This window comes from Oncorhynchus tshawytscha, unplaced genomic scaffold, assembly GCF_018296145.1.
Source record: "Oncorhynchus tshawytscha isolate Ot180627B unplaced genomic scaffold, Otsh_v2.0 Un_contig_3125_pilon_pilon, whole genome shotgun sequence".
Classification (NCBI taxonomy): Eukaryota; Metazoa; Chordata; class Actinopteri; order Salmoniformes; family Salmonidae; genus Oncorhynchus; species Oncorhynchus tshawytscha.
This window is the reverse complement of record NW_024609416.1, coordinates 139,473-165,388: the sequence shown is the minus strand read 5'-3', so window position 1 is coordinate 165,388 and position 25,916 is coordinate 139,473. Positions and strand designations below refer to the sequence as shown.

Here is a 25,916-nt window from a genome sequence, read left to right as displayed (position 1 = left end):
CTATACTGACTCCTAGCTGAGGTATGGACTCTAGTGTTACTATACTGACAACTACAGCCCAATAGGAAGCCATACGTTATAGCCCAATAGAAAGCGATACATGACAGACTGATAACTATTGGCCAATAGGAAGCCAGACATGACAGACTGATAACTACAGCCCAATAGGAAGCCATACATGACAGACTGATAACTATAGGCCAATAGGCAGCCATACATTACAGACTGATAACTATAGGCCAATAGGAAGCCATACATGACAGACTGATAACTATAGGCCAATAGGCAGCCACTAATAGGCCAGGTGAACAGTGACATTAGAGTCCATGAGAAGCTAAAGGTCTGTGCGTCTCCCCGTCCACCAGGCGTTTGCCGAGGAGCTCCACGCCAGGGTGCGTAGGGAGCTGTGGGGCTACAGCGTGGAGGAGAACCTCCCGACTGAGGACATGCACAGGATCCGTTACGAGGGCATCAGGCCTGCCGCAGGATACCCCTCCCAGCCCGACCACACTGAGAAGACCGCCATGTGGACACTGGGCGAGGTAGAGGAGAAGACGGGTAAGGGTTCTTCCTCTCACCTCCTCTCCCTTTCATCTGATACATCTGACCAGGTGAAAGACAGTCTAATGAGGAGCTTCCAAACCATATTGTTTCCACCTGTCCAGTCTTTTCCTATCAGTGCAGATGAATGTCTAATTGACAGTCTAACGAGGAGCTTCCAAACCATATTGTTTTCACCTGTCCAGATGAATGTCTAATTGACAGTCTAACGAGGAGCTTCCAAACCATATTGTTTCCACCTGTCCAGATGAATGTCTAATTGACAGTCTAACGAGGAGCTTCTAACCCCATGTTGTTTCACCCTGTCCAGTCTTTTCCTATCAGTGCAGATGAATGTCTAATTGAGATGGGGATGGGGGGGGGGGTGTAGAGTAGTTTCTGCATTATAGACTTCTTTCTGTGTTGGTTGGCTTTTATGACTGATGGCGACCCCCAAAATCCCAGCCGCTTGAGAGAGTCTCTAAATGAGGTTTTGACGATGATGATGTTTTTCCAGGTATCAAGTTGACTGAGTCTCTGGCCATGACCCCAGCAGCTGCTGTCTCTGGGCTGTACTTCTCTCACCCTAAAGCTACCTACTTCGCAGTGGGAAAGATCACCAGAGAACAGGTACTGATACAGGCTCAGGATGGGATTCATTTGTTTTATTTGTTATGTAACTGATTAACAACCCACCACAAGGGGGCGCTGTTTTTAAACCCACTGACACTTGGGCCTAAGGCATTGTGCATCCTAAGTTCAAGAGGCGTCACTACAGTTCTTGGTTCAAATCCTGTCTAGCTGTCTAAAAGCTCTGTAGTTGTGTATTTGGTGTGCTGTTAGCCTATCGAGCTAAGTGGTTAGCTTCTTCCAAAACCAAGCGTTAGCTTCGTAACAGCAGAGAATCCCCTCCTGAATCAAGAGCCTTGCTGTCTAATACATATATATGTGTTTTGTGCATGCAGCAAACTGAGTAGCATTTTTTGAGTGTACTTGTATAGTTTAGGTCAGAAACTGTCCAAAATGCGCTCGTTAACATTTAGTTAGCGTTCTCTATGGGATTTTACATGTACTTGGGGCGGCAGGTAGCCTAGTGGTTAGTGCGTTAGGCCAGTAACCAGCAGGTAGCCTAGTGGTTAGTGCGTTAGGCCAGTAACCAGCAGGTAGCCTAGTGGTTAGTGCGTTAGGCCAGTAACCAGCAGGTAGCCTAGTGGTTAGAGCGTTAGGCCAGTAACCAGCAGGTAGCCTAGTGGTTAGAGCGTTAGGCCAGTAACCAGCAGGTAGCCTAGTGGTTAGTGCGTTAGGCCAGTAACCAGCAGGTAGCCTAGTGGTTAGAGCGTTGGACTAGTAACCAGCAGGTAGCTTAGTGGTTAGAGTGTTGGACTAGTGACCAGCAGGTAACCTAGTGGTTAGAGCGTTGGACTAGTAACCAGCAGGTAGCCTAGTGGTTAGAGCGTTGGACTAGTAACCAGCAGGTAGCCTAGTGGTTAGAGCGTTGGACAGTAACCAGCAGGTAGCCTAGTGGTTAGAGCGTTGGCCTAGTAACCAGCAGGTAGCCTAGTGGTTAGAGCGTTGGACTAGTAACCAGCAGGTAGCCTAGTGGTTAGAGCATTGGACTAGTAACCAGCAGGTAGCCTAGTGGTTAGAGCGTTGGACCAGTAACCAGCAGGTAGCCTAGTGGTTAGAGCGTTGGACTAGTAACCAGCAGGTAGCCTAGTGGTTAGAGCGTTGGCCAGTAACCAGCAGGTAGCCTAGTGGTTAGAGCGTTGGACTAGTAACCAGCAGGTAGCCTAGTGGTTAGAGCGTTGGGTCAGTAACCAGCAGGTAGCCTAGTGGTTAGTGCGTTGGCCAGTAACCAGTGGTTAGAGCGTTGGACAGTAACCAGCAGGTAGCCTAGTGGTTAGAGCTTGGGTCAGTAACCAGCAGGTAGCCTAGTGGTTAGAGCGTTGGCCAGTAACCAGCAGGTAGCCTAGTGGTTAGAGCGTTGGCCAGTAACCAGCAGGTAGCCTGGGTTAGAGCGTTGGGCCAGTAACCAGCAGGTAGCCTCAGTGGTTAGAGCGTTGGACTAGTAACCAGCAGGTAGCTTAGTGGTTAGAGCGTTGGACTAGTAACCAGCAGGTAGCCTAGTGGTTAGAGCGTTGGACTAGTAACCAGCAGGTAGCCTAGTGGTTAGAGCGTTGGACTAGTAACCAGCAGGTAGCCTAGTGGTTAGAGCGTTGGACTAGTAACCAGCAGGTAGCCTAGTGGTTAGAGCGTTGGACTAGTAACCAGCAGGTAGCCTAGTGGTTAGAGCGTTGGACTAGTAACCAGCAGGTAGCCTAGTGGTTAGAGCTTGGGTCAGTAACCAGCAGGTAACCTAGTGGTTAGAGCGTTGGACTAGTAACCAGCAGGTAGCCTAGTGGTTAGAGCTTGGGTCAGTAACCAGCAGGTAACCTAGTGGTTAGAGCGTTGGACTAGTAACCAGCAGGTAGCCTAGTGGTTAGAGCGTTGGACTAGTAACCAGCAGGTAGCCTAGTGGTTAGAGCGTTGGACTAGTAACCAGCAGGTAGCCTAGTGGTTTGAGCGTTGGACTAGTAACCAGCAGGTAGCCTAGTGGTTAGAGCGTTGGACTAGTAACCAGCAGGTAGCCTAGTGGTTAGAGCGTTGGACTAGTAACCAGCAGGTAGCCTAGCGGTTAGAGCGTTGGACTAGTAACCAGCAGGTAGCCTAGTGGTTAGAGCGTTGGACTAGTAACCAGCAGGTAGCCTAGTGGTTAGAGCGTTGGTTAACCAGCAGGTAGCCTAGTGGTTAGAGCTGGTAAACCAGCAGGTAACCTAGTGGTTAGAGCGTTGGACTGTAACCAGCAGGTAGCCTAGTGGTTAGAGCGTTGGACTAGTAACCAGCAGGTAGCCTAGTGGTTAGAGCGTTGGACTAGTAACCAGCAGGTAGCCTAGTGGTTAGAGCTTGGGTCAGTAACCAGCAGGTAACCTAGTGGTTAGAGCGTTGTTAACCAGCAGGTGTGGTTAGAGCGTCTGGACTAGTAAACACCAGGTAACCTAGTGGTGGCGTATGTCCAGCAGACATTATGTTAATGCCTAGTGGTTAGAGCGTCTGGTAGTAACCAGCAGGTAACCTGTGGTTAGAGTGTTGGTAGTGTCAGCAGGTATAGTGGTTAGAGCGTTGGACTGTTAATGCCTGTGGTTAGAGCGTTGGACTGAACATTAGTGGTTAGAGCGTTGGGCCATAAATATTGTTCAAGGTTGGCAGGTCTGGACTCGTCTCATCACCTACTTGGTATGTCATGACATTATGTTAATGGGGTTAATGTCTGGTATGTCATGACATTATATTAATGGTGGTAATGTGTGGTATGTCATGACATTATGTTAATGTGTGGTATGTCATGACATTGTTAATGTGTGGTATGTCATGACATTGTTAATGTGTGGTATGTCATTATGTTAATGTGTGGTATGTCATTATGTTAATGTGTGGTATGTCATTATGTTAATGTGTGGTATGTCATTATGTTAATGCCTGGTATGTCATGACATGGTGTTAATGTGTGGTATGTCATGTTAATGGTGTTAATGTGTGGTATGTCATTATGTTAATGTGTGGTATGTAATGAAATTATGTTAATGGTGTTAATGTGTGGTATGTCATGTTAATGGTGTTAATGTGTGGTATGTAATGACATTATGTTAATGGTGTTAATGTGTGGTATGTCATGGCATTATGTTAATGTGTGGTATGTCATGACATGGTGTTAATGTGTGGTATGTCATGACATTATGTTATTGTGTGGTATGTAATGACATTATGTTAATGTGTGATATGACATGATGTTAAGGTGTGGTATGTCATGGCATTATGTTAATGGTGTTAATGGCTGGTATGTCATGACATTATATTAATGGCTGGTATGTCATGACATTATGTTAATGATAATGTGTGGTATGTTAATGGTGTTAATGTGTGGGATGTCATGACATTATGTTAATGTTGTTAATGTGTGGTATGTCATGGCATTATGTTAATGTGTGGTATGTCATGTTAATGGTGTTAATGTGTGGTATGTCATGACATTATGTTAATGGTGTTAATGTGTGGTATGTCATGACATTATGTTAATGGTGTTAATGTGTGGGATGTCATGACATTATGTTAATGTGTGGTATGTCATGACAGTATTGTTAATAGGGTTAATGTGTGGTATGTCATGACATTATGTTAATGGTAATGTGTGGTATGTCATGACATTATGTTAATGGTGTTAATGTGTGGGATGTCATGACATTATGGTAATGTGTGGTATGTCATGAAATTAAGTTAATAGGGTTAATGTGTGGTATGTCATGACATTATGTTAATGGTAATGTGTGGTATGTAATGACATTATGTTAATGGTAATGTGTGGTATGTCATGACATTATGTTAATGGTGTTGATGTGTGGGATGTCATGACATTATGTTAATGGTAATGTGTGGTATGTCATGACATTATGTTAATGGTGTTAATGTGTGGGATGTCATGACATTATGGTAATGTGTGGTATGTCATGACATTATGTTAATAGGGTTAATGTGTGGTATGTCATGACATTATGTTAATGGTAATGTGTGGTATGTCATGAAATTATGTTAATAGGGTTGTGTGGTATGTCATGACATTATGTTAATGGTAATGTGTGGTATGTAATGACATTATGTTAATGGTAATGTGTGGTATGTCATGACATTATGTTAATGGTGTTAATGTGTGGTATGTCATGACATTATGTTAATGGTGTTAATGTGTGGGATGTCATGACATTATGGTAATGTGTGGTATGTCATGACATTATGTTAATAGGGTTAATGTGTGGTATGTCATGACATTATGTTAATGGTGTTAATGTGTGGTATGTCATGACATTATGTTAATTTTTTAAATTTATTTTACCTTTATTTAACTAGGCAAGTCAGTTAAGAACAAATTCTTATTTTCAATCACGGCCTAGGAACAGTGGGTTAACTGCCTGTTCAGGGGCAGAATGACAGACCTTCCGGTTACTAGTCCAACGCTCTAACCACTAGGCTACCCTGCCGCCCCAGTGGTATGTCATGACATTATGTTAATGAGGGGTATGTCATGACATTATGTTAATGTGTGGTATGTCATGACATTATGTTAATGGTGTTAATGTGTGGTATGTCATGACATTATATTAACGTGTGGTATGTTAATGTCTGGTTTGTCATGACATTATGTTAGTGTGGTATGTTAATGTGTGGTATGTCATGTTACCACAGGTGGAGGACTATGCTGGGAGGAAAGAGATGCCAGTGTCTGAGGTGGAACGCTGGCTGGGGCCAATCCTGGGCTACGACACTGACTGACAGTGATACTTCAACCAATCCTGGGCCACGACACTGACTGACAGTGATACTTCAACCAATCCTGAGCTATGACACTGACTGACAGTGATACTTCAACCAATCCTGGGCTACGACACTAATGCATCCACAACCACTACCTAGAAAACAGAGGCGCTGCTCAATGGGCATGTCTAGATGGGATACAGCTTTTGTCAAATTGACATCAAAAGTTGACAAATTCTAACCCTTTTCCCAACCTTAACCCAATTCTCCCAAACCTGCTACGTTAATTCTCCCTAACCTGCTACGTTAATTCTCCCTAACCTGCTACGTTAATTCTCCCAAACCTGCTACGTTAATTCTCCCAAACCTGCTACGTTAATTCTCCCAAACCTGCTACGTTAATTCTCCCAAACCTGCTACGTTAATTCTCCCAAACCTGCTACGTTAATTCTCCCAAACCTGCTACGTTAATTCTCCCAAACCTGCTACGTTAATTCTCCCAAACCTGCTACGTTAATTCTCCCAAACCTGCTACGTTAATTCTCCCAAACCTGCTACGTTAATTCTCCCAAACCTGCTACGTTAATTCTCCCAAACCTGCAACGTTAATTCTCCCAAACCTGCTACGTTAATTCTCCCAAACCTGCTACGTTAATTCTCCCAAACCTGCTACGTTAATTCTCCCAAACCTGCTACGTTAGTTCTCCCAAACCTGCTACGTTAATTCTCCCAAACCTGCTACGTTAATTCTCCCTAACCTGCTACGTTAATTCTCCCTAACCTGCTACGTTAATTCTCCCTAACCTGCTACGTTAATTCTCCCTAACCTGCTACGTTAATTCTCCCAAACCTGCTACGTTAATTCTCCCAAACCTGCTACGTTAACCTGCTACGTTAATTCTCCCTAACCTGCTACGTTAATTGTCCCAAACCTGCTACGTTAATTGTCCCAAACCTGCTACGTTAGTTCTCCCTAACCTGCTACGTTAATGCTCCCAAACCTGCTACATTAATGCTCCTAACTTGCTACAAAAAGTACATTCTGAAAAACTCTGCATCCCTTCTAGACCCGGCTTAGGGCCAGATAATTTTTAAAAAACGTACACTTCCAGTGAATCAAGGCTCAATTTGAAAAAAACACGTTTATTTTTTATAGCTGTTTTTATATGGTCTAACATTTTACAGTTTTAATACAACAACTGTTGCCAATTGTCATTTATACATTATTCTGACAATCACAGTCTTAGATTTGAATAATTAACAGATATGGTTTTAATTTCAGAATTTGATCATTAGGGACATATTAGGTTCTAGAAGACGTTCATTTCCTCAGCAGTTTGAGATTGTATTTATGCTAATTAGATACAACTTGTTTACAACATTTATAATTAGTAAAAATGGTCTTCATTACAAAATGTACACTTACTTGACACGCCATATTAATGTCTAAACCTCTATAAAGGTACATGTTTTTATGAATGGTTATTGTAAATTACAGATTTGAATGATTTGGATTGTTTCACAATTTGTCTTTAAAGAAATGTGCCAAAAACTATTGACTGACCAGTTATCATTGTCATTTTGCAATGTTATCGATTTTATCCTGGAGGTGTCCACTATTTCTGAAAAGAAGTAATGATTTATTTTATTTTATGAATGTTCTGAGATTACAGTGTTTGATCTTGAACCATATTCATTTAGTATAAAATAATTTACTCAGTATGTGGCTCTGTCTTGATGTCTGTTGTATTATACGATTACAAAACAACACTAGCTGCAGCGCTCTTTAACAGATCATATACTATATTGGCTGGCCTTGTATTGAAATATTGATTGATTAGTTGGTTGGTTGATCGGGATATGCCTCCCGTGATAAAACAGCAACATTCCTGACATACCTCAAGCTAATCCTATTTTAACGATTTTTTAATGACTCAATCAACCAGAATCTCCAACCACCGTCGGTGTACGACGCCGTTCTTCAATAACAGTAGAGTCGTATCTTCCTTCATCCGTTCACGTTGCTGCACCATCTGTTTTTAAATGATACCGGAAGAGGGAGCACAGTGATCATCTTCAAAGTCTCGGCTCACACACACCTGCACAACTCCTCCCCGTTTTGAATATGTAACCCGTCCAATGAGAGCGAGGCAACACATCCTGGGTTATTCTTCAGCTACGGTCAGCAGCATCCCCGGTGCTGCCTTCTGTCGCCTCCACACGGATACTCCGTTCGGCTCTGTCGGGTCTCTGTCGCGGACGGCAACTATGGCTGATGGGGGAGAAGCCGGGGAAGATGAAATCCAGTTCCTACGAACCGTAAGTGCATTTCTAAGCGATTACACTGTTGTAATATGTCGGTTTGATACTGCTGTTGGTTCGGTTGTAGATTTGTCTGCATCGCGTTAGATTCCTCCGGTTCGGTTCTGGCTGTTGGCGCAGAGTTTACCGCAAAGCTGCTGCGCCGCGATGAGCGCAGAGACTACAGTTGACAGCTGTGTGTGTCATATCGTTATTTATGACTACATTTAATTTGACTTTAAGTTCACTAGATCTTAATGGATGTTGAACGTGATTCGTCATGACGATGTCGCATCATCTACAGTGCCATCTGGAATTCGCATCGTGGGTGTCAAAGGATGGAGCGCCCGAGCTTGGGGTTTTACTGTAAAAGTAGCCTACGGATGCCGAGGTGCTGAAACGGGACAAATGAAGATAAACAATGATTAGATGTCACGGATTGAATTGTGAACACTGTAGTAGCTCATATCAATGGAGTAGGCGTTCTTGAGCCCTATGCTAAACACTGAGTTTATAACACTTCTGCTCGATCCCATCGACTCGCCACTGCAGTCAACTGCATGCCGTGAGATGGGCTTGACAGTGAGGGGCGGGAGGTAGTTGTGATGAATAGGAAAATATATATTAATTCATAGTCTACTACTGGAAATGTGTTTTAACGATGTTATTTACCTGGTCAGTGTGAGTTTCTTAATCTACATCTTAATGCCAGTCCATCTAGGCTGTAATGCCAGTCCATCTAGGCTGTAATAATGCCAGTCCATCTAGGCTGTAATGCCAGTCCATCTAGGCTGTAATGCCAGTCCATCTAGGCTGTAATGCCAGTCCATCTAGGCTGTAATGCCAGTCCATCTGAGGCTGTAATGCCAGTCCATCCATTGGCTGTACTGCCAGTCTAGGCTGTAATGCCAGTCTAGGCTGTAATGCCAGTCCATCTAGGCTGTAATGCCAGTCCATCTAGGCTGTAATGCCAGTCCATCTAGGCTGTAATGCCAGTCCATCTAGGCTGTAATAATGCCAGTCCATCTAGGCTGTAATGCCAGTCCATCTAGGCTGTAATGCCAGTCCATAGGCTGTAATGCCAGTCCATCTAGGCTGTAATGCCAGTCCATCTAGGCTGTAATGCCAGTCCATCTAGGCTGTAATGCCAGTCCATCTAGGCTGTAATGCCAGTCCATCTAGGCTGTAATGCCAGTCCATCTAGGCTGTAATGCCAGTCCATCTAGGCTGTAATGCCAGTCCATCTAGGCTGTAATGCCAGTCCATCTAGGCTGTAATGCCAGTCCATCTAGGCTGTAATGCCAGTCCATCTAGGCTGTAATGCCAGTCCATCTAGGCTGTAATGCCAGTCCATCTAGGCTGTAATGCCAGTCTCTAGGCTGTAATGCCAGTCCATCTAGGCTGTAATGCCAGTCTAGGCTGTAATGCCAGTCCATCTAGGCTGTAATGCCAGTCCATCTAGGCTGTAATGCCAGTCCATCTAGGCTGTAATGCCAGTCCATCTAGGCTGTAATGCCAGTCCATCTAGGCTGTAATGCCAGTCCTGTATCTAGGCTGTAATGCCAGTCTAGGCTGTAATGCCAGTCCATCTAGGCTGTAATGCCAGTCCATCTAGGCTGTAATGCCAGTCCATCTAGGCTGTAATGCCAGTCAGTCCATCTAGGCTGTAATGCCAGTCCATCTAGGCTGTAATGCCAGTCCATCTAGGCTGTAATGCCAGTCCATCTAGGCTGTAATGCCAGTCCATCTAGGCTGTAATGCCAGTCCATCTAGGCTGTAATGCCAGTCTAGGCTGTAATGCCAGTCTAGGCTGTAATGCCAGTCTATCTAGGCTGTAATGCCAGGCTGTAATGCCAGTCTAGGCTGTAATGCCAGTCCATCTAGGCTGTAATGCCAGTCCATCTAGGCTGTAATGCCAGTCCATCTAGGCTGTAATGCCAGTCTAGGCTGTAATGCCAGTCCATCTAGGCTCCAGTCTCTAGGCTGTAATGCCAGTCCATCTAGGCTGTAATGCCAGTCCATCTAGGCTGTAATGCCAGTCCATCTAGGCTGTAATGCCAGTCCATCTAGGCTGTAATGCCAGTCTAGGCTGTAATGCCAGTCTAGGCTGTAATGCCAGTCTAGGGCTGTAATGCCAGTCTAGGCTGTAATGCCAGTCCTCTAGGCTGTAATGCCAGTCCATCTAGGCTGTAATGCCAGTCCATCTAGGCTGTAATGCCAGTCTGGGCTGTAATGCCAGTCCATCTAGGCTGTAATGCTGGCTGTAATGCCAGTCCATCTAGGCTGTAATGCCAGTCCATCTAGGCTGTAATGCCAGTCCATCTAGGCTGTAATGCCAGTCTAGGCTGTAATGCCAGTCCATCTAGGCTGTAATGCCAGTCCATCTAGGCTGTAATGCCAGTCCATCTAGGCTGTAATGCCAGTCCATCTGGCTGTAATGCCAGTCCATCTAGGCTGTAATGCCAGTCCATCTCCCTGTAATGCCAGTCCATCTAGGCTGTAATGCCAGTCCATCTAGGCTGTAATGCCAGTCTGGCTGTAATGCCAGTCCATCTAGGCTGTAATGCCAGTCCTCTCTGTAATGCCAGTCCTCTGGCCCAGTGGGCTGTAATGCCAGTCCATCTCCCTGTAATGCCAGCCCTCTAGGCTGTAATGCCAGTCAGGCTGTAATGCCAGTCCATCTAGGCTGTAATGCCAGTCTAGGCTGTAATGCCAGTCCATCTAGGCTGTAATGCCAGTCCATCTGGCTGTAATGCCAGTCCATCTAGGCCAGTAATGCCTTCCTCTGCCAGTCTGGGCTGTAATGCCAGTCTAGGCTGTAATGCCAGTCCATCTGAATGTGGAAGCTGGTGTCCAGATGTCTGTTTGCTTGCTTATGGAAGCTATTTAACAAAAAAAAAAAAAAAAACATAAATTTCAATGTCATTTGATTGGCTGCATTATTTAACATAATGACAATTGCTACCTTAGCCCTGGGCTGAGCATCCCTCTCCCCTTCCTCTGCCCTGGGCTGATCTAGCAGCCCCTCTCCCCTCCTCCTCTGCCCTGGGCTGATCTAGCATCCCCGCTCCCCTCCTCTGCCCTGGGCTGATCTAGCAGCCCCTCTCCCCTCCTCTGCCCTGGGCTGATCTAGCAGCCCCTCTCCCTTCCTCTGCCCTGGGCTGATCTAGCCCCTCTCCCTTCCTCTGCCCTGGGCTGATCTAGCAGCCTAGCCTCTCCCCTCCTCTGCCCTGGGCTGATCTAGCAGCCCCTCTCCCTTCCTCTGCCCTGGGCTGATCTAGCAGCCGCTCTCCCTTCCTCTGCCCTGGGCTGATCTAGCAGCCGTTCTCCCTTCCTCTGCCCTGGGCTGATCTAGCAGCCGCTCTCCCTTCCTCTGCCCTGGGCTGATCTAGCAGCCGCTCTCCCTTCCTCTGCCCTGGGCTGATCTAGCAGCCGCTCTCCCTTCCTCTGCCCTGGGCTGATCTAGCAGCCGCTCTCCCTTCCTCTGCCCTGGGCTGATCTAGCAGCCCATGGAATGGAATTGGTCATATGTAGTCTAGGTTGTCGTCTCATCATCAGGCTGTTATAAAACTCAGCAAAAAAAGAAACGTCCTCTCACTGTCAACAGTGTTTATTTTCAGCAAACTTGTAAATATTTGTATGAACATAAGATTCAACAACAAACATAAACTGAACAAGTTCCACAGACGTGATTAAAAAGAAATTGAATAATGTGTCCCTGAACAAAGGGGGGGGGTAAAAATCTAAAGTAACAGTCAGTATCTGGTGTGGCCTAGAAATCAGTATCTGTGTTTGCTTAGAAATTCTAAGGACAATAAGGAGGCCTGCGTCTTGTGACTGTAGCGTACGTGTAGGTATGTACGGCAGGACCAAATCGGAAAGATGGGTAGGAGCAAGCCCATGTAATGCTTTGTAGGTTAGCAGTAAAACCTTGAAATCAGCCCTTGCTTTGACAGGAAGCCAGTGTAGGGAGGCTAGCACTGGAGTAATATGATCAAAGTTTTGGGTTCTAGTCAAGATTCTAGCAGCCGTATTTAGCACTAACTGAAGTTCATTTAGTGATTTATCTGGGTAGCCGGAAAGTAGAGCATTGCAGCAGTCTAACCTAGAAGTGACAAAAGCATTTTTCTGCATAATTTTTGGATAGAAAGTTTCAGATTTTTGCAATGTTACGTAGATGGAAAAAAGCTGTCCTTGAAACAGTCTTGATATGTTCGTCAAAAGAGAGATCAGGGTCCAGAGTAACGCCGAGGTCCTTCACAGTTTTATTTGAGACGACTGTACAACCATCAAGATTAATTGTCAGATCCAACAGAAGATCTCTTTGTTTCTTGGGACCTAGAACAAGCATCTCTGTTTTGTCCGAGTTTAAAAGTACTCAAGGCCTTTTACTGCCATCCACTTCCTTATGTCTGAAACACAGGCTTCCAGAGAGGGACATTTTTGGGGCTTCACCATGTTTCAACGAAATGTACAGCTGTGTATCGTTAACATTATGTTTCCCTATGACATCACCAAGAGGTAAAATATGTTGTGAAAACAATAGTGGTCCTAAAACGGAACCTTGAGGAACACCGGAATGTACAGTTGATTTGTCAGAGGACAAACCATCCACAGAGACAAACTGATATCTTTCCGACAGATAAGATCTAAACCAGGCCAGAACTTGTCCGTGTAGACCAATTTGGCTTTCCAATCTCTCCAAAAGAATGTGGTGATCGATGATATCAAAAGCAGCACTAAGGTCTAGGAGCACGAGGAGAGATGCAGAGCCTCGATCTGACGCCATTAAAATGTCATTTACCACCTTCACAAGAGCCGTCTCAGTGCTATGATGGGGTCTAAAACCAGACTGAAGCGTTTCATATACATTGTTTGTCTTCAGGAAGGCAGTGAGTTGCTGCGTAACAGCTTTTTCTAACATTATTGAGAGGAATTGGAGATTCGATATAGACCGATTTTAGTTTTGAAAATATTTTCTGGGTCAAGGTTTGGCTTTTTCAAGAGAGGCTTTATTACTGCCATTTTTAGTGAGTTTGGTACACATCCGGTGGATAGAGAGCCGTTTATTATGTTCAACATAGGAGGGCCAAGCACAGGCAGCAGCTCTTTCAGTAGTTTAGTTGGAATAGGGTCCAGAATGCAGCTTGAAGGTTTAGAGGCCATGATTATTTTCATCATTGTGTCAAGAGATATAGTATTAAAATACTTGAGTGTCTCCCTTGAGCCCAGGTCCTGGCAGAGTTGTGCAGACTCAGGACAACTGGGCTTTGGAGAAATTCCTCCGTAACTCTCACCATAGAGAGGTTCTTCCTCTTCCCCCCCATAACTCTCACCATAGAGAGGTTCTTCCTCTCCCTCCCATAACTCTCACCTTAGAGAGGTTCTTCCTCTCCCTCCCATAACTCTCACCATAGAGAGGTTCATCCTCCTCTTCCTCCGTAACTCTCACCATAGAGAGGTTCTTCCTCTCCCTCCATAACTCTCACCTTAGAGGTTCTTCCTCTCCCTCCATAACTCTCACCATAGAGGTTCTTCCTCTTCCACCATAGAGAGAGGTTCTTCCTCTCCCTCCATAACTCTCACCATAGAGGTTCTTCCTCTCCCTCCATAACTCTCACCATAGAGGTTCTTCCTCTCCCTCCATAACTCTCACCATAGAGGTTCTTCCTCTCCCTCCATAACTCTCACCATAGAGAGGTTCTTCCTCTCCCTCCATAACTCTCACCATAGAGGTTCTTCCTCTTCCTCCCATAACTCTCACCATAGAGGTTCTTCCTCTTCCTCCATAACTCTCACCATAGACAGGTTCATCCTCTCCTCTTCCTCCGTAACTCTCACCATAGAGAGGTTCTTCCTCTTCCTCCATATCTCTCACCATAGAGGTTCTTCCTCTCCCTCCGTAACTCTCACCATAGAGAGGTTCTTCCTCTTCCTCCCATAACTCTCACCATAGAGGTTCTTCCTCTCCCTCCATAACTCTCACCATAGAGGTTCTTCCTCTCCCTCCATAACTCTCACCATAGAGGTTCTTCCTCTTCCTCCCATAACTCTCACCATAGAGAGGTTCTCCATCCTCTTCCTCCCTCTAACTCTCACCATAGAGGTTCTTCCTCTTCCTCCATAACTCACCATAGAGGTTCTTCCTCTCCCTCCATAACTCTCACCATAGACAGAGGTTCTTCCTCTTCTCCTCCCATAACTCTCACCATAGAGGTTCTTCCTCTTCCTCCATAACTCTCACCATAGAGGTTCTTCCTCTCCCTCCATAACTCTCACCATAGACAGAGGTTCTTCCTCTTCCTCCATAACTCTCACCATAGAGGTTCTTCCTCTTCCCCCATAACTCTCACCATAGAGGTTCTTCCTCTTCCTCCATAACTCTCACCATAGAGAGGTTCTTCCTCTCCCTCCATAACTCTCACCATAGAGGTTCTTCCTCTTCCCTCCGTAACTCTCACCATAGAGGTTCTTCCTCTCCCTCCATAACTCTCACCATAGACAGAGGTTCTTCCTCTTCCTCCATAACTCTCACCATAGACAGAGGTTCTTCCTCTAACCCTCCATAACTCCTCACCATAGACAGAGGTTCTTCCTCTTCCTCCATAACTCTCACCATAGAGAGTTCTTCCTCTCCCTCCATAACTCTCACCATAGACAGAGGTTCTTCCTCTTCCTCCATAACTCTCACCTTAGAGGTTCTTCCTCTTCCTCCCATAACTCTCACCTTAGAGGTTCTTCCTCTTCCTCCATAACTCTCACCTGAGAGGTTCTTCCTCTCCCTCCGTAACTCTCCCATAGAGGTTCTTCCTCTTCCTCCGTAACTCTCACCATAGAGGTTCTTCCTCTCCCTCCATAACTCTCACCATAGAGGTTCTTCCTCTCCCTCCATAACTCTCACCATAGAGGTTCTTCCTCTTCCTCCCATAACTCTCACCATAGAGGTTCTTCCTCTTCCTCCATAACTCTCACCTGAGAGGTTCTTCCTCTCCCTCCATAACTCTCACCATAGAGGTTCTTCCTCTTCCCCCCCATAACTCTCACCATAGAGAGGTTCTTCCTCTTCCTCCCATAACTCTCACCATAGACAGAGGTTCATCCTCTCCTCTTCCTCCATAACTCACCATAGAGAGGTTCTTCCTCTCCTCTTCCTCCATAACTCACCATAGAGAGGTTCTTCCTCTTCATCCCATAACTCTCACCAGAGAGGTTCATCCTCTCCTCTTCCTCCATAACTCTCACCATAGACAGAGGTTCATCCTCTCCTCTTCCTCCATAACTCTCACCATAGACAGAGGTTCCCCCTCTTCCTCCATAACTCACCATAGACAGAGGTTCATCCTCTTCCTCTGTCCCAACCCTGCAGGCTAGCTGAGCCAAGGACCCAATGTCCCCAGCAGCAGCTGTGTTGCTTCCATACATAGTGATGTGGGTGAAGGTCTTGGCAGAGTTTTGGTCCTCATGTGGTTAGAATACAGTGTGTTAGAATAGATGTGTTCTCCTAGATTAGACTGACTAGCCCCATCTACTCTGGCCCCAATGAGGCTGCAGGTAGCCTGGTGGTTAGACTGACTAGGAATCCCTCTGTCCAATGGGGCTGCAGGTAGCCTAGTGGTTAGACTGACTAGGAATCCCTCTGTCCAATGGGGCTGCAGGTAGCCTAGTGGTTAGACTGACTAGGAATCCCTCTGTCCAATGGGGCTGCAGGTAGCCTAGTGGTTAGACTGACTAGGAATCCCTCTGTCCAATGGGGCTGCAGGTAGCCTAGTGGTTAGACTGACTAGGAATCACTCTGTCCAATGGGGCGGCAGGTAGCCTAGTGGTTAGACTGACTAGGAATCCCTCTGTCCAATGGGGCGGCAGGTAGCCTAGTGGTTAGACTGACTAGGAATCCCTCTGTCCAATGAGCCTGCAGGTAGCCTAGTGGTTAGACTGACTAGGTATCCCTCTGTCCAATGAGCCTGCAGGTAGCCTAGTGGTTAGACTGACTAGGTATCCCTCTGTCCAATGAGCCTGCAGGTAGCCTAGTGGTTAGACTGACTAGGTATCCCTCTGTCCAGTGTATTCAGACAAATATGGAGGAGAAATTACTTTCTGTAGGGTCAGAGAACAGCTTAGCTGACACATGTCATCTACAAATGATTGGTGATGACCACAATATACATTTTCTTCAAAGCAGAAAATATTTTTGGATGATTCTAGAAGATTGAAGTACTTGTTTTAGGAAGGTAGGGCACTTACAGTACAATGCTAATTCTAAGTGGCAGGTACTCTGCCAGGTACTCTACCAGGTACTCTACTCTACCAGGTACTACTCTACTCTACCAGGTACTCTACTCTACCAGGTACTCTACCAGGTACTCTACTCTACCAGGTACTCTACTCTACCAGGTACTCTACCAGGTACTCTACTCTACCAGGTACTCTACTCTACCAGGTACTCTACTCTACCAGGTACTCTACCAGGTACTCTACTCTACCAGGTACTCTACTCTACCAGGTACTCTACCAGGTACTCTACTCTACCAGGTACTCTACTCTACCAGGTACTCTACTCTACCAGGTACTCTACCAGGTACTCTACCAGGTACTCTACTCTACCAGGTACTCTACCAGGTACTCTACCAGGTACTCTACTCTACCAGGTACTCTACTCTACCAGGTACTCTACCAGGTACTCTACTCTACCAGGTACTCTACTCTACCAGGTACTCTACCAGGTACTCTACTCTACCAGGTACTCTACTCTACCAGGTACTCTACCATGTACTCTACTCTACCAGGTACTCTACTGGGTACTCTACCAGGTACTCTACTCTACCAGGTACTCTACTCTACCAGGTACTCTACCAGGTACTCTACTCTACCAGGTACTCTACCAGGTACTCTACTCTACCAGGTACTCTACTCTACCAGGTACTCTACCAGGTACTCTACTCTACCAGGTACTCTACCAGGTACTCTACTCTACCAGGTACTCTACCAGGTACTCTACTACTCTACCAGGTACTCTACTCTACCAGGTACTCTACCAGGTACTCTAGGTACTCTACTCTACAGGTACTCTACCACCAGGTACTCTACTCTACCAGGTACTCTACCAGGTACTCTACTCACCAGGTACTCTACCAGGTACTCTCTCTACCAGGTACTCTACTCTCTACCAGGTACTCTACCAGGTACTCTACTCTACCAGGTACTCTACTCTACTCTACCAGGTACTCTACTCTACCAGGTACTCTACTCTACCAGGTACTCTACCAGGTACTCTACTCTACCAGGTACTCTACCAGGTACTCTACTCTACCAGGTACTCTACCAGGTACTCTACTCTACCAGGTACTCTACTAGGTACTCTACCAGGTACTCTACCAGGTACTCTACTCTACCAGGTACTCTACTCTACCAGGTACTCTGCTCTACCAGGTACTCTACCAGGTACTCTACTACTACCAGGTACTCTACTAGGTACTCTACCAGGTACTCTACCAGATGACCAGGTAAGTGTAGTGGTCCTAGTCCAGATGACAGGTAAGTGTAGTGGTCCAAGTCCAGATACTCAGAGGTGTCTAGTGGTAGTGGTCCTAGTCCAGATGTACAGAAGTGTAGTGGTCCTCTCCAGATGACAGAGGTGTAGTGGTCCTAGTCCAGATGACAGAAGTGTAGTGGTATTAGTCCAGAAGACAGAAGTGTAGTGGTCCTAGTCCAGATGACAGAGGTGTAGTGGTAGTGGTCCTAGTCCAGATGACAGAAGTGTAGTGGTCCTAGTCCAGATGACAGAAGTGTAGCGGTAGTGGTCCTAGTCCAGATGACAGAATTGTAGTGGTCCTAGTCCAGATGACAGAAGTGTGGTGGTCCTAGTCCAGATGTCAGAAGTGTAGTGGTCCTAGTCCAGATGTCAGAGGTGTAGTGGTCCTAGTCCAGATGACAGAAGTGTAGCGGTAGTGGTCCTAGTCCAGATAGAAGTGTAGTGGTCCTAGTCCAGATGACAGAGGTGTAGTGGTCCTAGTCCAGATGACAGAAGTGTAGTGGTACGGTAGTGGTCCTAGTCCAGATGACAGAAGTGTAGTGGTATGGTAGTCCAGATGACAGAAGTGTAGTGGTCCTAGTCCAGATGACAGAAGTCATTGTATTCTATGGTCCTGTATTGATGACATTCTAACAGTTGCTCCTGACCAGATATGCTGTCCTCCTCCTGGGCTTACCTGTCCAGATATGTTATCCTCCTCCTAGGCCTACCTGGCCAGATATGTTGTCCTCCTCCTAGGCTTACCTGGCCTGATATGTTGTCTTCCTCCTGGGCTTACCTGGCCTGATATGTTGTCTTCCTCCTGGGCTTACCTGGCCTGATATGTTGTCCTCCTCCTGGGCTCTACTACCTGGCCAGATATGTTGTCATCCTCCTGGGCTTACCTGGCCAGATATGTTGTCATCCTCCTGGGCCTACCTGGCCTGATATGTTGTCCTCCTCCTGGGCTTACCTGGCCTGATATTTTGTCCTCCTCCTAGGCTTACCTGGCCTGATATGTTATCCTCCTCCTGGGCTTACCTGGCCTGATATGTTGTCCTCCTCCTGGGCTTACCTGGCCTGATATGTTATCCTCCTCCTGGGCTTACCTGGCCAGATATGTTGTCCTCCTCCTGGGCTTACCTGGCCTGATATGTTTGTCCTCCTCCTGGGCTTACCTGGCCTGATATGTTGTCCTCCTCCTGGGCTTACCTGGCCTGATATGTTGTCCTCCTCCTGGGCTTACCTGGCCTGAGGCTTACCTGGCCTGATATGTTGTCCTCCTCCTCTACTTACCTGGCCAGATATGTTGTCCTCCTAGGCTTACCTGGCCAGATATGTTGTCCTCCTAGTCTTACCTGGCCTGATATGTTATCCTCCTAGGCTTACCTGGCCTGATATGTTGTCCTCCTCCTAGGCTTACCTGGCCTGATATGTTGTCCTCCTCCTGGGCTTACCTGGCCAGATATGTTGTCCTCCTAGGCTTACCTGGCCTGATATGTTATCCTCCTAGGCTTACCTGGCCTGATATGTTGTCCTCCTCCTAGTCTTACCTGGCCTGATATGTTGTCCTCCTCCTGGGCTTACCTGGCCTGATATGTTGTCCTCCTCCTGGGCTTACCTGGCCTGATATGTTGTCCTCCTCCTGGGCTTACCTGGCCTGATATGTTGTCCTCTAGGCTTACCTGGCCTGATATGTTATCCTCCTGGGCTTACCTAGCCAGATATGTTGTCATCCTCCTGGGCTTACCTGGCCTGATATGTTGTCCTCCTCCTGGGCTTACCTGGCCAGATATGTTGTCCTCCTCCTGGGCTTACCTGGCCAGATATGTTGTCCTCCTCCTGGGCTTACCTGGCCTGATATGTTGTCCTCCTCCTGGGCTTACCTGGCCTGATATGTTGTCCTCCTCCTGGGCTTACCTGGCCTGATATGTTGTCCTCCTCCTGGGCTTACCTGGCCAGATATGTTGTCCTCCTCCTGGGCTTACCTGGTTTAATACAGTGTGTCTGGCCTTGACTGGACTTGCTGCAGTGGCTCTCTGATTTACTTTGTAGTTTAGGCCAGCGAGAGAGGACCTACAGTAGCAACAGGATGGGGAGAGAAGAGAGTAGATGGAGGAAGAGGGAGATGAGGAGGGAGAGGGAGGGGAGAGGAGAGAGAGGACCTACAGTAGCAACAGGATGGGGAGAGAAGAGATTAGAGGGAGGAAGAGGGAGATGAGGAGGGAGGGGAGAGGAGAGGAGAGAGAGGACCTACAGTAGCAACAGGATGGGGAGAGAAGAGAGTAGAGGGAGGGAGATGAGGAGGGAGGGGAGGGAGAGGAGAGGAGAGAGAGGACCTACAGTAGCAACAGGATGGGGAGAGAAGAGAGTAGAGGGAGGAAGAGGGAGATGAGGAGAGGAGAGAAGGGAAGAGGGGGATGAGAGGGGGAAGAGGGAGAGGAGGAGGCAGGGGAATGGGAGAGAAGATGAGGGGGAGAGGAGGAGACGGGGGAGAGGAGATGAGGGAGGTTTGGAGAGGAGATGAGGGGGAAGAGGGGGAGGAGATGAGGGGGAAGAGGGGGAGGAGATGAGGGAGGTTTGGAGAGGAGAACTGAGAACAGGACATGAGTGGGGGAGGGGGAGAGAGGAAAGCAGCTTCCCCACTGCAGTGTGACTGTGATCTGTCACTGTTGCAAGAGCACCACCTCTCTCCTTCCCTCTCTTTCTCTCCGTCTTCCCTCTCTTTCTCTCCATCTTCCCTCTCTTTCTCTCCATCTTCCCTCTCTTTCTCTCCATCTTCCCTATTCACTACCTCTCACCCTCTCTTTCTCTCTGTTTTCCCTCTCTTTCTCTCTGTTTTCCCTCTCTTTCTCTCTGTCTTCCCTGTCTGTCTCTGTCTTCCCTACTCACTACCTCTCACCCTCTGTCTCTCTGTCTTCCCTCTCTTTCTCTCCGTCTTCCCTCTCTTTCTCTCCATCTTCCCTCTCTTTCTCTCCGTCTCCCCTACTCACTACCTCTCACCCTCTGTCTCTCCATCTTCCCTACTCACTACCTCTCACCCTCTGTCTCTGTCTTCCCTCTCTTTCTCTCCGTCTTCCCTACTCACTACCTCTAACCCTCTCTTTCTCTCTGTCTTCCCTACTCACTACCTCTCACCCTCTCTTTCTCTCCGTCTTCCCTCTCTTTCTCTCCGTCTTCCCTCTCTTTCTCTCCGTCTTCCCTCTCTTTCTCTCCGTCTTCCCTACTCGCTACCTCTCACCCTCTCTTTCTCTCTGTTTTCCCTCTCTTTCTCTCCGTCTTCCCTCTCTTTCTCTCCGTCTTCCCTATCTTTCTCTCCGTCTTCCCTCTCTTTCTCTACGTCTTCCCTCTCTTTCTCCTCATTTTCCCTACTCGCTACCTCTCACCCTCTCTTTCTCTCCGTCTTCCCTACTCACTACCTCCCACTCTGACGGTCTCTTCTCTCAATCCCACGGTCTCTTCTCTCTTTCTCTCTGTTTTCCCTCTTTCTCTCCACCTTCCCTCTCTTTCTCTCCGTCTTCCCTCTCTGTCTTCCCTCTCTGTCTCTCCGTCTTCCCTCTCTGTCTTCCCTCTCTGTCTCTCCGTCTTCCCTACTCACTACCTCCCACTCTCACGGTCTCTTCTCTCAATCCCACGGTCTCTTCTCCCTTTCTCTCCAGTGGTTTATGAATGGCATTATGGCTGCATGGTTATGAATAGCATTGAAAAGCCTTTATCGCCTGCAGTGATGCCTCAGGTGGAGGAATGAGCTGGCCTTACATAAACTATGTCCCAAATGGCACCCTATTCCTATATAGTGCACCACTTTTGAGCAGAGCCCTATATGCCCTGGTCAACAGTAGTGCCCTATATAATGAATAGAAGGCCATTTGGGAAACAAACCACCGAGAGATCAGCACCAATCAAACTGTCAGAAGACATCAACAGCTCTGTGACTTTGCGTCTCTCTCTCTCTCTCTGAGCTGTGTGTGGGACGATGACAGTTGACTGTTCAGTTATACTGAATGACTCCCTACTGTTGGTGAGCTGTAGTGTATGTTGGTGAGCTGTAGTGTAGTGAATGACTCCCTACGTGAAAGACTCCCTACTGTTGGTGAGCTGTAGTGTACTGAATGACTCCCTACTGTTGGTGAGCTGTAGTGTATGTTGGTGAGCTGTAGTGTACTGAAATACTCCCTACTGTTGGTGAGCTGTAGTGTATGTTGGTGAGTTGTAGTGTACTGAATGACTCCCTACTGTTGGTGAGCTGTAGTGTACTGAATGACTCTCTACTGTTGGTGATCTGTAGTGTATGTTGGTGAGCTGTAGTGTATGTTGGTGAGCTGTAGTGTATGTTGGTGAGTTGTAGTGTACTGAATGACTCCCTGATGTTGGTGATCTGTAGTGTATGTTGGTGAGCTGTAGTGTATGTTGGTGAGCTGTAGTGTTTGTTGGTGAGTTGTAGTGTACTGAATGACTCCCTACTGTTGGTGAGCTGTAGTGTAGTGAAAGACTCCCTACTGTTGGTGAGCTGTAGTGTACTGAATGGCTCTCTACTGTTGGTGATCTGTAGTGTATGTTGGTGAGCTGTAGTATATGTTGGTGAGCTGTAGTGTACTGAAAGACTCCCTACTGTTGGTGAGCTGTAGTGTACTGAATGACTCCCTACTGTTGGTGAGCTGTAGTGTATGTTGGTGAGCTGTAGTGTACTGAATGACTCCCTACTGTTGGTGAGCTGTAGTGTATGTTGGTGAGCTGTAGTGTACTGAATGACTCCCTACTGTTGGTGAGCTGTAGTGTACTGAATGACTCCCTACTGTTGGTGAGCTGTAGTGTATGTTGGTGAGCTGTAGTGTACTGAAAGACTCCCTACTGTTGGTGAGCTGTAGTGTACTGAATGACTCCCTACTGTTGGTGAGCTGTAGTGTATGTTGGTGAGCTGTAGTGTAGTGAAAGACTCCCTACTGTTGGTGAGTTGTAGTGTACTGAAAGACTCCCTACTGTTGGTGAGTTGTAGTGTATGTTGGTGAGCTGTAGTGTAGTGAAAGACTCCCTACTGTTGGTGAGCTGTAGTGTACTGAAAGACTCCCTACTGTTGGTGAGCTGTAGTGTACTGAATGACTCCCTACTGTTGGTGAGCTGTAGTGTATGTTGGTGAGCTGTAGTGTAGTGAAAGACTCCCTACTGTTGGTGAGCTGTAGTGTACTGAAAGACTCCCTACTGTTGTTGAGCTGTAGTGTACTGAATGACTCCATACTGTTGGTGAGCTGTAGTGTACTGAAACACTCCCTAATGTTGGTGAGCTGTAGTGTATGTTGGTGAGTTGTAGTGTAGTGAAGACTCCCTACTGTTGGTGAGCTGTAGTGTACTGAAACACTCCCTAATGTTGGTGAGCTGTAGTGTATGTTGGTGAGCTGTAGTGTACTGAATGACTCCCTACTGTTGGTGAGCTGTAGTGTACTGAATGACTCTCTACTGTTGGTGATCTGTAGTGTATGTTGGTGAGCTGTAGTGTACTGAATGACTCCCTACTGTTGGTGAGCTGTAGTGTACTGAATGACTCTCTACTGTTGGTGATCTGTAGTGTATGTTGGTGAGCTGTAGTGTACTGAAAGACTCCCTACTGTTGGTGAGCTGTAGTGTATGTTGGTGAGCTGTAGTGTACTGAATGACTCCCTACTGTTGGTGAGCTGTAGTGTAGTGAATGACTCCTACTGTTGGTGAGCTGTAGTGTATGTTGGTGAGCTGTAGTGTACTGAAATACTCTCTATTGTTGGTGAGCTGTAGTGTACTGAATGACTCCCTACTGTTGGTGAGCTGTAGTGTATGTTGGTGAGCTGTAGTGTACTGAAAGACTCCCTACTGTTGGTGAGCTGTAGTGTAGTGAAAGACTCCCTACTGTTGGTGAGCTGTAGTGTACTGAAAGACTCCCTACTGTTGGTGAGCTGTAGTGTACTGAAATACTCCCTACTGTTGGTGAGCTGTAGTGTACTGAATGACTCCCTACTATTGGTGAGCTGTAGTGTATGTTGGTGAGTTGTAGTGTACTGAATGACTCCCTACTGTTGGTGAGCTGTAGTGTACTGAAAGACTCCCTACTGTTGGTGAGCTGTAGTGTACTGAAAGACTCCCTACTGTTGGTGAGCTGTAGTGTATGTTGGTGAGCTGTAGTGTACTGAAATACTCCCTACTGTTGGTGAGCTGTAGTGTATGTTGGTGACTTGTAGTGTACTGAATGACTCCCTACTGTTGGTGAGCTGTAGTGTACTGAATGACTCTCTACTCTTGGTGATCTGTAGTGTATGTTGGTGAGCTGTAGTGTATGTTGGTGACCTGTAGTGTATGTTGGTGAGTTGTAGTGTACTGAATGACTCCCTGGTGTTGGTGAGCTGTTGGTTGGTGAGCTGTAGTGTATGTTGGTGAGCTGTAGTGTTTGTTGGTGAGTTGTAGTGTACTGAATGACTCCCTACTGTTGGTGAGCTGTAGTGTAGTGAAAGACTCCCTACTGTTGGTGAGCTGTAGTGTACTGAATGGCTCCTACTGTTGGTGATCTGTAGTGTATGTTGGTGAGCTGTAGTGTATGTTGGTGAGCTGTAGTGTACTGAAAGACTACCTACTGTTGGTGAGCTGTAGTGTACTGAAATACTCCCTACTGTTGGTGAGCTGTAGTGTACTGAATGACTCCCTACTGTTGGTGAGCTGTAGTGTACTGAATGACTCCCTACTGTTGGTGAGCTGTAGTGTACTGAATGACTCCCTACTGTTGGTGAGCTGTAGTGTATGTTGGTGAGCTGTAGTGTACTGAATGACTCCCTACTGTTGGTGAGCTGTAGTGTATGTTGGTGAGCTGTAGTGTACTGAATGACTCCCTACTGTTGGTGAGCTGTAGTGTACTGAATGACTCCCTACTGTTGGTGAGCTGTAGTGTATGTTGGTGAGCTGTAGTGTACTGAATGACTCCCTACTGTTGGTGAGCTGTAGTGTATGTTGGTGAGCTGTAGTGTACTGAATGACTCCCTACTGTTGGTGAGCTGTAGTGTACTGAATGACTCCCTACTGTTGGTGAGCTGTAGTGTACTGAATGACTCCCTACTGTTGGTGAGCTGTAGTGTATGTTGGTGAGCTGTAGTGTACTGAATGACTCCCTACTGTTGGTGAGCTGCAGTGTATGTTGGTGAGCTGTAGTGTACTGAATGACTCCCTACTGTTGGTGAGCTGTAGTGTACTGAAAGACTCCCTACTGTTGGTGAGTTGTAGTGTACTGAAAGACTCCCTACTGTTGGTGAGCTGTAGTGTAGTGAAAGACTCCCTACTGTTGGTGAGCTGTAGTGTACTGAAAGACTCCCTACTGTTGGTGAGCTGTAGTGTAGTGAAAGACTCCCTACTGTTGGTGAGCTGTAGTGTACTGAATGACTCCCTACTGTTGGTGAGCTGTAGTGTACTGAATGACTCCCTACTGTTGGTGAGCTGTAGTGTACTGAATGACTCCCTATTGTTGGTGAGCTGTAGTGTATGTTGGTGAGCTGTAGTGTACTGAATGACTCCCTACTGTTGGTGAGCTGTAGTGTACTGAATGACTCCCTACTGTTGGTGAGCTGTAGTGTATGTTGGTGAGCTGTAGTGTAGTGAATGACTCCCTACTGTTGGTGAGCTGTAGTGTACTGAAAGACTCCCTACTGTTGGTGAGCTGTAGTGTACTGAATGACTCCCTACTGTTGGTGAGCTGTAGTGTACTGAATGACTCCCTACTGTTGGTGAGCTGTAGTGTACTGAATGACTCCCTACTGTTGGTGAGCTGTAGTGTATGTTGGTGATCTGTAGCTTATGTTGGTGAGCTGTAGTGTACTGAAAGACTCTCTACTGTTGGTGATCTGTAGTGTATGTTGGTGAGCTGTAGTGTACTGAATGACTCCCTACTGTTGGTGAGCTGTAGTGTGCTGAATGACTCCCTACTGTTGGTGAGCTGTAGTGTATGTTGGTGAGCTGTAGTGTACTGAAAGACTCCCTACTGTTGGTGAGCTGTAGTGTACTGAATGACTCCCTACTGTTGGTGAGCTGTAGTGTACTGAATGACTCCCTACTGTTGGTGAGCTGTAGTGTACTGAATGACTCCCTACTGTTGGTGAGCTGTAGTGTATGTTGGTGAGCTGTAGTGTACTGAATGACTCCCTACTGTTGGTGAGCTGTAGTGTACTGAATGACTCCCTACTGTTGGTGAGCTGTAGTGTACTGAATGACTCCCTAC

The 25,916-nt window shown here is 46.7% G+C and overlaps 2 protein-coding genes across 2 annotated transcripts in view; both read left to right on the top strand.

The window, feature by feature from the left end:
* Positions 1-340: 340 nt before the first annotated feature.
* Positions 341-6,272, top strand: LOC112238301 (methionine synthase; the record flags this gene model as incomplete). The annotated part of the gene is made up of 3 exons (XM_024406875.2): positions 341-558; positions 1,058-1,170; positions 5,815-6,272. Coding segments are annotated over 3 exons (418 nt in total), but the record flags the coding sequence as incomplete, so codon positions are not given.
* Positions 6,273-8,022: 1,750 nt separating this feature from the next.
* LOC121844755 (ryanodine receptor 2-like) overlaps positions 8,023-25,916 on the top strand; it is a 145,424-nt gene continuing 127,530 nt past the window's right edge. The window contains exon 1 of the mRNA XM_042315205.1: positions 8,023-8,202. Coding sequence (XP_042171139.1) covers positions 8,023-8,202 — 180 coding nt within the window. The remainder of the gene's footprint in view (positions 8,203-25,916) is intronic.